The sequence below is a fragment of the Sebastes umbrosus genome, chromosome 3, assembly GCF_015220745.1.
Source record: "Sebastes umbrosus isolate fSebUmb1 chromosome 3, fSebUmb1.pri, whole genome shotgun sequence".
Classification (NCBI taxonomy): domain Eukaryota; kingdom Metazoa; phylum Chordata; class Actinopteri; order Perciformes; family Sebastidae; genus Sebastes; species Sebastes umbrosus.
Window position 1 is genome coordinate 12,424,245 of NC_051271.1, and position 15,378 is coordinate 12,439,622.

The 15,378-nt window shown below is 41.2% G+C and overlaps 2 protein-coding genes across 2 annotated transcripts; both read left to right on the plus strand.

Annotated features, from left to right (window-relative positions):
• The first annotated feature begins 1,863 nt into the window (after positions 1–1,863).
• Positions 1,864–8,586, plus strand: chrna9a (cholinergic receptor, nicotinic, alpha 9a). Its single transcript, XM_037764811.1, has 7 exons — positions 1,864–1,995; positions 2,152–2,297; positions 3,468–3,622; positions 3,717–3,897; positions 5,237–5,588; positions 6,891–7,486; positions 7,592–8,586. Exons 1-7 carry the CDS (start codon positions 1,950–1,952, stop codon positions 7,760–7,762), a joined length of 1,647 nt encoding a protein of 548 aa, XP_037620739.1. The 5' UTR covers positions 1,864–1,949; the 3' UTR covers positions 7,763–8,586.
• Positions 8,587–11,984: 3,398 nt separating this feature from the next.
• LOC119484894 (GTPase IMAP family member 4-like) lies at positions 11,985–15,122 on the plus strand. Its single transcript, XM_037764072.1, has 2 exons — positions 11,985–12,027; positions 13,513–15,122. The coding sequence occupies exons 1-2, from the start codon at positions 11,985–11,987 to the stop codon at positions 15,120–15,122; spliced, it is 1,653 nt and encodes a 550-aa protein (XP_037620000.1).
• The last annotated feature ends 256 nt before the right edge of the window (positions 15,123–15,378 follow it).

Sequence of the window (15,378 nt, forward strand, 5' to 3'; positions counted from 1 at the left end):
AACAATGTCAGTAACATTTCTTACTGACGTTGTTTGATTTACTGTCAGCTACAACGACCTTATCAGCTTCTGTTGAAATGGGTTTAATCCAAGCACTGATTCAAAATAAATTCTGAGTAAAAAACAAAGACAAGACTTTCGAAGAAGGGCATGATCTTTTGTCTTTCAGGTTTTTAGTAACAACTGCCTCGTAAGCAAAAATACAACATTTGTCCTTGGTGGTTCTCTTATTATAGATTCTTTAATATTGGAAATATAGTGATCGCACTAAAACAATTGAATGATATGTCCACAGGTACATATATTTCAATATATAAAATTAATATATCTATATTAAACACAGTATATTCCAAAACCTGAACTAATGCGCTGCATATTTGGACATCTTAGAAAATATAAGATATAATAACATTCACTTGCGCACATTTTGCACAAAGATGCAGATTCGATACATGTAAAGAGAGTTATAGGTTATGTCACACATGCATGTAAGAGTTACCGTCTCATTTTGATAGATAATTCATTTAAACATTTTTTACACCTCCGTGCCGGTGACAGCTGTGGCCAGAGGCATAATGTTTTCGGGTTGTCTGTACGTCTATTCACCTGAACGCGATATCTGAGTTTTGTTTTTTTACTTTACCAACATCTATCATTCTCCCTGCTAATCTTTTGTTCTCAGGAATGTTCTCTTTCCAGATGGAGAATTTGCAGAAGCACATTTCTACATTTTCCTTCAATAATAACACTGGTTTTATTATTAGTAGTATTTGTAGTAGTATAATTTAATTTAGTGTTGGTTAAGTTTTTTAATTCTTTCATAAAACAACATAGCACATTTTCCAAACACACACACACACACACACACACACACACACACACGCACGCACACACACACACACACACACTCACTCACACTCAGATGAAGCGAAGAAAAGCAATTAAAACACAGATTCAATCCAGCATGGGACGTGGACATGTGAAGACAAAACATGTTGAATAAAATAAAAAAAAAGTATAAATAGAATGAAACACAAACAAGGTTTTATGCATGAAATTGAAGGCATGATGCAGGATGAAAACATTCAAATTTCCATAGTGGTCTTTGTTGTCAACCCCCCTCAGCCCCGCAATAAATCAATATGTTAAGATACTCTAAACCTTAAAGATGTCCCGAGTGCTGGCCAATATTACAATCAATTAGTTGGCCCCCGTTTCTGGTCACTGATCTCTTCCCCAGCCTACAGACACAGAGAGGATTAAATCTACTCTTATCACTGATCTACAAACAGTGTACACCTTTACTGTTCTTATGTTAAAGATTCCTATTTACAGTGTGGAACCCGATCCTGAATCTGTGTGAAGTTCATTGCTCTGTGGCGTGTGTGACATGTGTCATGACATGTGTGTGTGTGTTCCTCTTGAATAACCTGAGCATAGGTAAGAACGTGTCACTGTATGTGTGTGACTGAAACATGTCATTAGCTGTGTAATGCAGTAAGGTTCAGTGTGTGTGTGTGTGCGTGTGTGTGTGTGTGTGTGTGTGTCTATGTGTGTAGTACAGCTGGTTGTGGTCATTACACAAGTGGATAGGGCTGCCGGCATCACATTTCACCCGGTTCCTGTGTGCTATGTGATACTGCGGTGTACCTGTGTGTGTGTGTGTGTGTGTGTGTGTGTGTGTGTGTGTGTGATAGCCCCAGGTCCTGTTCCAGGGCAGCGATCACAAACAGAAAGACAGCAACAGAGAGGCAAACTGCGACTAACAACTAGCGAAGCATTCAGAGTTTCTGACAGGATGTAAGATTTCGAGAGTCGTCTGTGGTCTTGCTCAGCGTCAGCAGGGGAGAATGGAGATCAGAATAGAGTGACGCTCTGGATTTGGACCCAGGCTGTCTCAACGACTGTTTTGCTGAATAATTGATCCCTCAGTTTGTGACTGGTTGAAAATGAGGAAGGCAGCGCTGATGGTTTGGATCAGCCTTTTGGTGCAAGGTCAGCTCTGCATGATGGATCAGTTTGATGTTTATATCTGACTGATATCGTAAACTCTGACTTGTTTTCTGCTCTTGTCTCTGCATATCCCCTGACATTTGTGTATTGTAACCTTTGCTGTTGTACCTACCTTCTGCTCTCCTCCTGCCCTCTCAGTGTCCCACGGTGCTCGGGGTCACTATGCCCGCAAACTTCTGGCTGACCTGATGGAGGACTACTCCAATGCTCTGAGGCCAGTGGACGACACAGACGCAGCCCTCAACGTCTCCCTGCAGATCACCCTGTCACAGATCAAAGATATGGTGAGTAGAGAGGACACTCTGATACGTATCATTATCCAGCAGAGATTTAGAGATATAACTTGTAATGCAAGAATAAAATACGACAAAGACTTTTAATCTGTTTGAGATCTTTATTTCAACGTTCATTAGGTCTCATCAAGGGAAATTGACTGGATTTCCATTACAATCTACACTAGGTCTGTCAATCGATTAAAATATTTAATTGCGATTAATCGCATGACTGTCCATAGTTAATCGCAATTAATCATACATTAATCACCTTTAAAATTGTCCTTAAATGGAGATTTGTCAAGTATTAAATACTCTTATCTACATGGAAGTGGACAAATATGCTGCTTTATGCAAATGTATGTATATATTTATTAATGGAAATCAATTAACAACACAAAACAATGACAAATATTGTCCAGAAACCCTCACAGGTACTGAATTTAGTATAAAAAATATGCTCAAATCATAACATGGCAAACTGCAGCCCACCAGGCAACAACAGCTGTCAGTGTGTCAGTGTGCTGACTTGACTATGACTTGCCCCCAAACTGCATGTGATTATCATAAAGTGGGCATATCTGTAAAGGGGAGACTCGTGGGTACCCATAGAACCCATTTTCATTCACATATCTTGAAAATGAGGAATCACTATTTGTAAGATATCATACGATGAGGATATGTTGCTAAATTTAATGCTACTGTGTTTCCAATGCAACCAAGTCTTAAAAAAGTGCTCTAGCGTTTAGTACTGCACTTTCATAACTTGCGAAAAAAAGATTTAAAAAAAAGGTAAAAATTGATGTAGCAGCGGCAGAGAATTTCAGTGCAGCTCCAAAAACATTGGATCCCACACTTGAGTCACTTTATGCTACTCAATAGCCTGTTTTCTTCGATCCTCCCTGACTGGTTAATTTTGCACACCCCTAGTTTGTAACTCAAGCTTTCAGTTACATATCTGCAGTCTCCATTCCCATGCTGAGATAACCAGGGGATGTCTCCTGAGTCGGACTTTGACAAAACTTCTCCAGACCAGAGCCACAGAAGATTACATTTTTCACTGGCTGTGTAGTCCTCCTACTGTACAGACAATACTACCTTTAGTCTTGTGACTTTTACAGGAACAACCTTTTTTTAATGTTACCTGTCTCTCTCTCTGGTGAAATGTTTTTGTATGTGTAGGATGAGAGGAACCAGGTGCTAACCACGTACCTGTGGATCAGGCTGGCCTGGCATGACGCCTACCTGAAGTGGGACAAGGAGGACTATGACGACCTTGAGATGATCAACATCCCCAGTGACCTGGTCTGGAAGCCTGACATCGTCCTCTACAACAAGTCAGTAACAAAGCACCGTTCGCAGTGCACCTATAATGCAGCAGTGTGTGTATCTGTCCGACTGATGTGCCCTTTCCTCTGTATGTCCGTGTAGAGCGGATGAGGAGCCTTCAGATGCATCCAGCACTAATGTGAAGCTGCGTTATAACGGAGAGATCACCTGGGACTCTCCAGCGATCACAAAGAGCTCATGTGTGGTGGACGTGTCCTACTTCCCCTTCGACTGGCAGCAGTGCAAACTCACCTTCGGCTCCTGGACCTATAATGGCAACCAGGTGTGTTTAAGCAGGGGGCTAACGGGGGTGAATGACACAGGGATCAAACCTTCTATGTTGTTTGAATCAGTTAATATTCTGGGTTAAAGACTATTTGGAAGGCTGTAAATGCTTAAGTCTAATGACTCGATCGTGACTGACCCTGAGAGGAACATGATATTCTGCCCACACTCATCCCCTTCAAATGTGGCTTATGAAACACTTGTATTTTTCATTTAATGGCAGGGTGATCTTGAGAAACTAGCAAGTGTACACTAGATTTTTAAAAATGTCCAACCAAAAAAAACAAGCTCAGTGTTGCCTTAGTGTTGCCAAGCTCAGTGTTTTCCAATGAAAGTAGCTAGCGTTACGAACATAAACATACCATAATGAACGTGAACGGCGAACATGGCTATTGTTAGTACTCACAGCTGTCAAGCTAGCAGCTTGTGGAAGACTCAGTTGACGCGCAATGAATGCAGTGGCAGGCAGGTAGCCCGTTCAGGCCGAATGAAATGATTGGACTTTGACAGCCACAGCAAATGTAATAAATGACATTGTGAAAGAGGTCGCTTGTAGAGATGAACCGACAAACAATTATCAGCTGAATCTGCAGTTCCCCTCAGCTTTACAGAGCAGACACAGTTGGCGACTATCCGGTGAGCATAGTGGGGCACTTAGCAGCTAAATTGGACAGCTATTGCCCTCAGGAGTCGGTAGAGACCAAAAACGGAGCTAAAAGCGGGTGAATATTGGACGTTGCATCGTGTAAGGTGATGCGTAAATAAGCAAATGTTTGCTAGTTCACCAAATCAACTTAAAAGGTGATGATATGTTAATGTTCACAACTTGCTTCTGCTGCCCCCAAGTGACCAAGAAATCAGTTACTGCCATTCTAAGTCACTTTCAACTTTGAGTTTCAAGGAGGAGAAAGCACGACATGGAAGCAGTAAAGAGTTTGTTCACCCAAATGACAAAACATTTTCTTATTTTTAATAATTTGGGTGAACTGACAATCAAAGGAGCAAAATAACAAATAGGATGACTGAGAAAGTTTTTTTTTTGTGTGATTTGCATTTTCTTCTGATGTATGTGTTGGTTTCCGTGTTGTTCCTTTGGTGGAGCTGAAACTCTTTTTTACTCTTTTAAAATATTCATACAGCAGGTATAGTGCGTATGTTAGCCCTGGTAATCAGTACAGGACGTATACCAGTCTCTTGACTACTATAGTCTGTTATGGGCTCCAATTCATCTGACCTTGACATGGTCAGATAAATAAAGATTGAATAACTTGTTTTTATATATAAGGGGAATTCTGGTTGTTGTGTTTTGATACACACAATGTGTGTCCTCTACACAGGTGGACGTCAGTTTGGGAATGGACAGCGGTGACCTGTCTGACTTTGTGGAGAACGTGGAGTGGGAGTGTCACGGCATGCCGGCAGTTAAAAACGTCATGATGTACGGCTGCTGCTCCGACCCTTACACCGAAATCACCTACACCCTGCTCCTGAAGCGTCGCTCCTCTTTCTACATCTTCAACCTGCTCCTGCCGTGCTTCCTCATCTCGTTCCTGGCCCCGCTGGGCTTCTACCTGCCGGCCGACTCGGGGGAGAAGGTTTCCCTCGGGGTCACGGTGCTGCTGGCGCTCACTGTGTTCCAGTTGTTGGTGGCTGAGAGCATGCCTCCTGCAGAGAGCATGCCCTACATAGGTTTGAATTATTCTCTCTGCCTCATTATTGAACTATTTCAACTATAGAAGACTAAAATTGATGAAAGGTTATGGATCATAAAGATAACAAATATTTATAGTAAGTCAATATTATCAGCTACTAAATCTAGATTTTGACTTGTGTCTCATATTTTTTGACTCATGGTAAGTCATAATGTTGACTTACCATGAGTATCTATGACTATTTATCATGAATAACTTTTCATCCATTTTCCTGGCAGAAATGGGCTTCCATATAAAACTTAAGCGTGGCACACACTACACGAGAATCAGGCCGATATTGGTCCCATTTCCCCCCTCCCGACAATCATCCGCAGAGCCCCGATTTTGTAATGGTTCTAAAGATTAACTTTCCGGATATTCCTGTGTTGTGATGTAAGTTAATATTTTTTTTTACATCCATACCCGATCGGTATGGAGGTCCATCCTGGCAGAACCGATTTCAAATCGTAAATATTAAACATGTTCAATATTTACGATCAGATATCCGGTTGTGTGTGGGGAACCCCGAGGACAGCCAATGATGCAGTCAAGTGGGAAAGAACGATAGCCAATTGGGTACCAAGCTGACTAAAGAAGAAACGAAAACCCCCACCGTCATTGCGGCCGTGGCTAATGCATGAGTTAATGCAAAACGCAAAGCATAAAGTAGCAGTAAGATGGTACTCAGAAATGGAGGACCAACTTGTTGATTCATGGCAACAACACAAGTGTTTATTTAACGTGTCTCAATGACTTCATCCATTATTTCTCTTTTTTCTTCATGAATTTTCAGTACAAAGAAGTGCAAAAACTAATATCGTTAATTCTTCCTGCCTGTCGTCCGCCATGTTTGTTCACGTTTGATTACGAGAGATTTTGCGAGATTTCCATTTTTTTTTAGTCGGTACTCTTGTTGTTTATGAATGGAAGATGTTAGTGTGTGGTGTGCTGTTTTAGCCAAATCATTGCTCACAACACACTTTAGGAACAAAACTGTTAAACTTAACATAACATGTCGTTATGTGTGGGGTCTCTCACATTTTCAACATCTTTTAAGATTTGAAAACTCTTTTAGTGACTGAGGGCCTTTAGCTATGCAACATGGAGACTAAATTGGCTGTTAAACTGATATGTCTATGTATGAAGATGTATATGGGACAACAGATTTCCATGGCATGTCTTTTCAGATCATTGCTGTTGTATTTAAATTTTCAACCTCGTAGTCTATAAATTAGGGCTGCTATGCATGTGCTGCCTTTCCCCTTCATAAATCTGTCCTTTTCTTTACCCTCTCCTCTAGGGAAGTACTACATAGCCACCATGACTATGATCACAGCCTCCACCTCTCTCACCATCTTTATCATGAATATTCATTTCTGTGGTGCTGAGGCCAAGCCGGTCCCTCACTGGGCCAAGGTGCTCATCATAGACTACATGTCCAAAATCTTCTTCGTCTACGAGGTGGGGGAGAACTGCACTACGCCGGAGAGTGAGAGGACCCCGCTGTACCCCGAGGAACCCATGAACGATAGTGGCGGCTACCACGATGACCATTTCCACGACTACCATCCTGACGGCGACCCGTACAAGTACGGCAATGGCGTGCATAATCACAACAAGCCTCACAAAAGCCACGCGAACGGCAACGCCAACAATAGCCGCCACAATTACAACCACAACAACCACGCGTCCAGACTTGAGAGGGGCGATGGGAAGCAAGAGCCCACACAGCGCTACCACCACATCAGGAGGGATGAACTGGACTACCAGGCCCCTAATCATCCACAAAACCTCCAGCACCTCAACGGAGGGCTGAAGGAGCAGCTCCTCTATCCCACGGAGAAATTTCAAGTCCCAGCCTGCCCCTGCTGCTGCCCCAGCCTCCAACATAAAGAGGTGAATCACCACAGAATCTCCGTTTACCCACTTATCTGATTACTCCTCTTCCTCTAAAGTTTCTTTAAGTGCTTGCTTTAGTTTGTCTATGTGTCTCTTCCTCAGGTGGTAAAGAACATCCAGTACATCGCCAACTGCTTCCGTGAGCAGAGAGCGACGTGTCTCAAGGCAGCAGAGTGGAAGAAGGTTGCCAAGGTGATGGATAGGTTTTTCATGTGGATCTTCTTCATCATGGTGTTCCTCATGAGCGTCCTCATCATCGCCAAGGCATCCTGACAGCAACATCATCTTTTTACCATCATGATAACATTAATCCTCCATCACTGCTGGACCTCAGCGTTACTCAGTCACCTCATTTTTACTTTAATGCAACACCAGATGAATCACAACTGTTTTATATGTGTATCAGTATTGTGTTGTGTGTGTTTGTGTGTGTGTGTGTGTGTGTATGTGTGTGTGCGGTTGTGGTTCATTGTTGTTGTTTACTTTGACATTCAGAGCAAAAGGTCGCTGCACACAAATCATTCGTTTAACCACACAAGCACGTATCTTCCATCAAAGCCTCTCGGTTAGTTAACGCCAGGTGTGCTTGCATGTGTGACGGAGCAGTGGAGCGGTAAGACAATCTAGGCCTCGCCTTGTACATGCATGGACTCTCCATTATGGATGAGCTAACAGCCAGACATCCAGCTATAGGCATTACATTACTTACATTACGTTTTAGGCGACCAGATGATGCTGTTTTCCAGAGTCAGTTACAATGAGAGCACCTTATGAAACAACCTTATATATGATCAAAAAGAGGGCGAATCCCATGTCCTTCCTTGTACTGATCATCACGGAAAAGCGTGCAAGTTAAAGAAAATAGTCTTTAGTGTTTTTCTAGTCTAGATGTTAAGAAAATGGTTTACAAAAGTTGTGAATACTTGAATGTGAGACTTGGAGAGAAAGAGTGAATGTTTACCTTTCTTACTCACTTTTGAATGTAATATTAAGACCTTAAAGCCTACCTCCAAAGAATGAACGGTGGATGTACTGTACTTTTTGACTAACTTACGCTTTGCTTATTAGTCAGGTAAAAAAATAAAAGTTTGATATTAAAGTTGCTAAATGTGAGATTGGGAGCATTTCTATTGCCTCCGCATGGCTCTCAACATGGTGACGGCTGAGCCGGCGGCTCGCAGCTAACGGTGCTAACAGTGCAAACGACGGCATTCAACAAAGCCGTGTAATAACATGCACTAAAAGGCAGGAGTGGCCGGCCCGGTGATGTCAACAAAGCGTGCAGAAGCTCTGATTACAACACACACAGAGGGAGAGAGACTTCATTCTCTGCTCAGGTAGACATTACTCCTCTATATCTTTACATAGCAGATAGTTGTTTACTATATTAACGCTCTGAATATCGTATAGAGAACCTTTAAATATGGTTTTACTCACTGTCCAAGCAGTTTGCTTTATGGTACAAATCAACATTTGTTATAAATGACGTATGTATACATTTTACAAAACTGTCCTTTTCTGTTGTTTTGCATGTACAATCTCTTGTGATTGCTTCATACTATTTTTCTGTAAAATTACTGGTTTTGCATATACAGGAAGTCATTTCTCCCAATCTGTTTAAAAAGATGACCTAATAACCAGCATTATAGTCATACAGATGAACACATAAATCAATATATCTTTTCAGGGATACTGAAATGTATATAAACATTTGAAAGACATGAAGAGCTTCATGTAATTCACACAGTTCAGCAGGCCAACAGCAGGCAAGTGAATGAACCTAGTTCAGTTTCTTTAGACATTTCCAATCCCCCCAAGAGCCTCTAGAGGGCAGATATGCTATAATCATAGAGGTTTAAGTGACTGACTGAGTGAATGAATAGTACATGCATAACAAAGTAAACATTTTAGTGCATTTATTTAGAAAGTGCCAAATAGACAGCTTAATGATATCAAAAGACATTAAAAACGGAATCTGTGAAGTATTATCAGATGGGCTATAAGATGTCACAGTACAATAATAGTTTAAAGAAGAGGTTAAAAAGCACATGAACTAGATAAGAACTGATTCTAAGGAACATATATTATGCAGGACAAAGTTTGTTCGGCCCACTGCTTTTCCAAATCTTCACTGTAAACGATGAATCACTAAGATATTAGTTGGAAAAAATTGTTCAATCAAAACAAAAAAATCAGTAAGATATTAGCTTCCCCACAAGTGAAACTTCTTCTTCAAGATTTGAATGTGACGGATACATCAAAAGTGAGGGTAAATAAGAGCATTAATGATGATAATCTAAATAAAACAAAAAAAGTTTATTGCCTTAAATAGACAAATCAAGCTAAATAAACATCTTAGTATTGTGTGATTTGTGTTAGAATTTCAAATTTACTAAAGATTCAGATTCAAGATTCAATAATTTATTGCCATATCAACCACAGTTGATTAGGAATTTGTTTTGGTGTGTTCAACAACAAAACATTAAATCACATAGCACACAACAAAAAAATCACTGCCACGAATAAAAAACATCAGACAATAATAAACCAGGCTCAAACAGAAGTTAATTCATGTCTCTATAAATACGTGTTCTCATTTAAAGACTCCAATAAGCCTCCTCGACTCACTGAATACCTTCCTTTTTTCTTTTTTAAATAGATTAAATTAACAAAGTCACAAAAAAGAGAAAAATAATAGTAAACAATCATCCATTTAAAATCCACTCTGCCACCGTGGCACGAAACAAATTGACACCAGACTGTCTGAAGTCTCAGCAGCACGTCATGATAGAAACAGTCAATAACTTGTCTGGTAGATGACATCACACAGACTAACCTCTGCCTCTGTCTAGTGGAGTTCTGTATCAACTCACAGTTTAAGTGTTGAGCATCTGAAAATGTACTACTAACACCATGTATGTTTTTAAATACATTTTTAGTAGGGCTGTCAATCAATTAAAATATTTAATCGCAATTTATTGCATAATTGTCCACAGTTAATTGTGATTAATGGAAATTAATCGTACCTTCAAGGGAGATTTGTCAAGTATTTAATACTCTTATCAACATGGGAGTGGGCAAGCATGCTGCTTTATGCAAATGTATGTATATGTTTATTATTGGAAAACAATTAACAACACAAAACAATGACAGATATTGTCCAGAAACCCTCACAGGTACTGCATTTAGCATAAAAATTATGCTCAAATCATAACATGGCAAACTCAAGCTCAACAGGCAACAACAGCTGTCAGTGTGTCAGTGTGTTGACTTGACTATGACTTGTGATTATCGTCTGTAAAGGGGAGACTCGTGGGTACCCATAGAACCCATTTTCATTCACATATCTTCAGGTTGGAGGTCAAGGGAATAGGGATGTTAGTAATTAACCATTTAACCGGTAACCGACATTACGAATTTAAACCGATTAACGCTATCACTCAAGCAGTTAAAAGAAATATTAATAATTAATTAAAAAGGTGAGCAAAACTCACACTATGGCCATGCCGGTTTTTCCTCGCCAAAAATTGGAGCGTTATGCGTTTATGGCCAAATCCCTGAAAAACTATTGACATCCCCATCAGCCTTAGCTGTAGGCATACTTTGTGTTTAGTGCTACTTAGCAAATGTTAGCTAACACGTTAAACTAAGGTGGTGAACATTATACATCTGCTAAACATCAGCATATTAGTATCGTCATTTAACCCAAAGCCCCGTTGTGCCTATACAGCTTCACAGAGCTGCTGACTGCAGAGTGTCAGGGCCCTATTTTAAATATCTATAGTGCATGGTTTAAAGTGCATGGCGCAAGTGCATTTAGGGCATGTCCAACTCCACTTTTGCAAATTAAGCAGCGCATAATCTGGGTGCAAAGTAAGGTGTAACAGGAATTAAACCAATCGGAGTGTCATCTTCCATTCCCTTTAAAGCCAGGTGTGCTGATGCCATCCATGGATCGGCCTGAAACTAACAATGACAGTTGCACTGCGCTGTGCGCCGGGATTAAGATAGGGCCCTCAGTCCTCTATCATCAGACAGTTTGTCCGGTCCGTGTGACAATGACAGGAGAGTGCCTTGTGTATTGATCCCTGGTGGTTCCTACATGACAACTAATCACTTTTAGACCCAACAATCAAATGACTAGCCTGTTGGACTTTGATCACACTGACCCAAAATTATTCACAAACCCCTCATTTAGAGTATCTCAGCCTGTTTCCCAGATCTTTGCCTCAGCTGGACTATGACCTGTTGCTGAAGTGTGTATACTCAGATAGTATCGATAGAGATAATATCTGCTGTGTTGAGTGTTTCAGAGACGGACTATTGCACTACAATTTCTCCAGACTGATATTTGAAACGCGGTGATGGCGATGGTTAGAGTTCAGAGGGGTTTAACATGTCATAGGGCCAGACACACCCACAATGTTGGGATCTAAATAGCAGCGTACTGTTCTCTTTTGTTCTCAATTTATGGAGGCAAGTGACCAGAAACAGCATGTCGTCCATTAGCAAGCAGCTGTCTTCTATCAGCTGTGCAGGTACGTTGGGATTTATGTTTATTTCTTTTGAACTAGGGCTGTCACAATATTCGATTTTCACTACACGATTATCATGGCCTAAAGAGTTCATGATAACGATATTATTGAGATATATATAGAAAATTTGAAGGAAAAAAAATGGTATCAGTGTAATTCATCTTTAACTTTTATTGTGCGTTTTGTCTCTATTTTGGCAAATTAATTACACTTAAAATACGAGTGTAGGGAGACGGAGAGAGAGTCTGTAACCATAACTGTATAGATAAAATGATTTAAGAGGAGCTGGATTATTTTAACAATAACATCATATGTTAGGACTGGGTGATTCACCTATCTCCCGATTCAATACTATCACGATACTTTGGATGTATTGCAATTTTGAAGTATTGCGATTCGATATTACAAGTTATTGCAATTTTTGTTAACTTTTTTAACACTAGACCATGGGAAAAAGTTGAAATTTGTAAATTGTCACAGTAAAAATGTTTGATTTTCAGCATGTATGTAGTCAGAGATTTCCTGAAGTCAATATGTCATTTTCAGGCATTATTTTTAAAAGATTTTCCAGCAACCCAAAAATTAAAGAATAAAGACATTTCCCTCACAAATTAGTGGTATTTTCTTTTTAATTTATGAGGGACATGTAATGTTTTATACTTCTGGTGAATATAATCAAATCATTCTTATTTCCATATATGTATTTTATATATACAGTTCCGGACGTAGTCACACGTGTATACTTCCGCTAACTTCGCCAAATCCTTCGCTAGCTCTGAACTCCTCCCGTTAGCTCCGTTCTCTTTAAACATCCATGGTCAGCTCCACCGGGGCCGTCTGAATGCATTTAACATAAATGTCAGTATATGGGTGCTCTACATTTGTAGCGTCGGATGATTTGACCACAGAGTTGCGAGTGGCGGCTGGCTTGACCGCACGTTACCGCAATATGATAATGTTTCCTGTCCATGACAGAGTTAGCATGTAGCTTTAGCCGTGATGTCTAGCTCTGCTTTTCCTGGCAATGTGTGAAACCCAAAGTGTTTCCATACTTTACTGTATGTGCAGTGTTTACCACTTTGGATTTAAAATGTGAGGGTGCAGGTCGTATCCACGCAGACCCTCCGCCGTTTTCTACTTTGTCGTTTCGGCCAGCTGTGTTTTGTTTTGGTTGACAGATACGGAACAGATATGACGTCATGTTTCTCAGACTACAACAATAAAAACAGTAACTTCTTTCTAACTCTGCAAAGACTCAAATGTAGCAAATATATTGATTCTGGCATTAAAAAAAACTATTTCAAAATCGTACTAAAAAAAAAAATCACAATACATAAGTGAATCTATTTTTTTCCCAACCCTATCATATGTGTATTATTAACATGATATCAATATTTCATTTTTAAATATCACGCTTATTACGTCATTACTTATGTATCGCGACACCCCTAATTTGAACATAACTTTTCTCCTTATTTGTATCATCAGGCAAGAAGCAGTCTTCCTCCTCCGCTGAGATCCGACTGGTTTTGCTGGGTAAGACCGGCTGCGGAAAAAGCTCCACCGCCAACTCCATCTTGGGCCGTAAGATCTTCGACTCAAAGGTTAGCAGCTCCTCCATCACACAACGCTGCCGCAGGGTCTCTGGAGAATTACGCAGCCGACAACTGACGCTCCTGGACACCCCGGGGCTTCTGGACCCTAATCAGACTCCACAGGAGGTGCAGAAGGAGTTGAGGAGGAGTGTTAGCCTCTTGTACCCCGGCCCACATGTGTTCCTTCTGGTTATTCAGATTGGGAGGTTCACTCGGGAGGAGAAAGAGGCGGTGCGGCAGATCAAACAGGCAATGGGTTCCCATGCTTTGAGTTTCTCTGTGGTGGTTTTTACCCATGGAGACCTTCTTGAAGAAGGGACATCCGTAAAGCATTGTCTGATAGACGAGTGCAAGGATCTGGCTGAGCTACTGGTCAGATGTGGGGGCAGGTACTGTGTCTTCAACAACCAGAGCTCCAAGAACAAGGAGCAGGTGTCAGAGCTGCTTGCCTTAGTGGACAGCATGATGCGGAGGAATGGAGGAATGTGCTATAGCAGCAAGATGCTCCAGAATGCAGAGGAGGATCTGGCTCAGGAGCTGCAAGAAGAGAGGAGGCTGCTGAACGAGAAGGACGGGCTATTAAAAAGGAAACAGGAGGCAGCAATAAAAGAGTTGTATGAAAAAGAGCTAGAGATGGTTCAGCAAAAAAGCAAGATGGAGATGGAGGAGCTGAAGAAAAATCGGGAGCTGGAGAGAGAGAAGGAGGAGAAACTGGCAAGAGATAGGCAGGAGGCCTTTAGACAAGGGATGGAGGAGTATGACATGAAAGAGAAGGAGAGAAAGATACAAGAGATGGTGAGAGTGATGGAGATACGCAGAGAGGAGGAGGAGAAGAGGGATGCTCTGCAAGAAAAGCTTGACCAATTTACTAAAATGCTTGAGGAGCAGGAAGAGCAGGAGGAGAAAATGAGAAGGGAAATGGAGGAGAAGATCCAAAAGGATAGAGTGGAAAATGAAAAGAAGGAGAGAGAGAGGGAACATCAGCAAATACAGAAAGAGCAGGCCATCAGGCAGAGGGAGGAAATGAAGAGAGACGCTTTGCATACAGAGCTGGATGAACTCACCCAGCGCTTGGAGGAGCAGAGAAGGAAGGCGGAGGACAGGAAAAATCAAATGGAGGACCTGCTCAGACGCGAGAGGGAGGAGAACCAGAGAGAAAGGGCCATACAAATGGAGAATCAGATTGCAGACAAAAGGAGAATCATGGCCCTCAAGCAGGAGCTAAAACTCATCAGAATACAAGTTGAGCAACAAAAAGTGAGCGAAGAAAACCGCCAGAGGCAGCTAGAGGAGAACCTGCTGAGTGAGAGGGAAAAATGCGACAAAGACATGTCGACTTTGAAAAAGCAGTTTGACAAGAAGTTGCACAACGAGACGATCGAGAAGAGGTCTGCAGAGAAACACAGTACAATGACGACTGTGACCGGATATGTGCAAGAAATGGGACTGGTGGGGTTGAACGCAGCTTTAGAGAGTGTTGGAGCTCCCTGCTGTATACAGTAAAAACATGAAGATTTCTACTGTGGATTTATTATTTTACGGAACAAATACACTCATAAAATAAAAAAAGTGGTGTGTAAAACGGCGACTGTGTAAGCACTGTGCAACATGTGTGGTTTATGCTAGCGGCAACACTCTGGTATGTCCGTCGTTAGCGCAAGGAGGAGAGAGTCGGGTAGGAAAGAGCAACTCCTTCTCCCTGCAGTATTTAAACAGCCTCTACATGCAGATTCAGACAGGGCAAAAAACATATCTAAAG

Bases quoted from the DNA above. Each gene is read 5' to 3' on its own strand.
- chrna9a (XM_037764811.1), top strand. From the start codon at position 1,950: ATGAGGAAGGCAGCGCTGATGGTTTGGATCAGCCTTTTGGTGCAAG. The intron at 3,623-3,716 runs GTCAGTAACAAA...ATGTCCGTGTAG, and splicing joins GACATCGTCCTCTACAACAA to AGCGGATGAGGAGCCTTCAG. The intron at 7,487-7,591 runs GTGAATCACCAC...TCTCTTCCTCAG, and splicing joins CCAGCCTCCAACATAAAGAG to GTGGTAAAGAACATCCAGTA.
- LOC119484894 (XM_037764072.1), top strand. From the start codon at position 11,985: ATGTCGTCCATTAGCAAGCAGCTGTCTTCTATCAGCTGTGCAG. The intron at 12,028-13,512 runs GTACGTTGGGAT...TTGTATCATCAG, and splicing joins GTCTTCTATCAGCTGTGCAG to GCAAGAAGCAGTCTTCCTCC.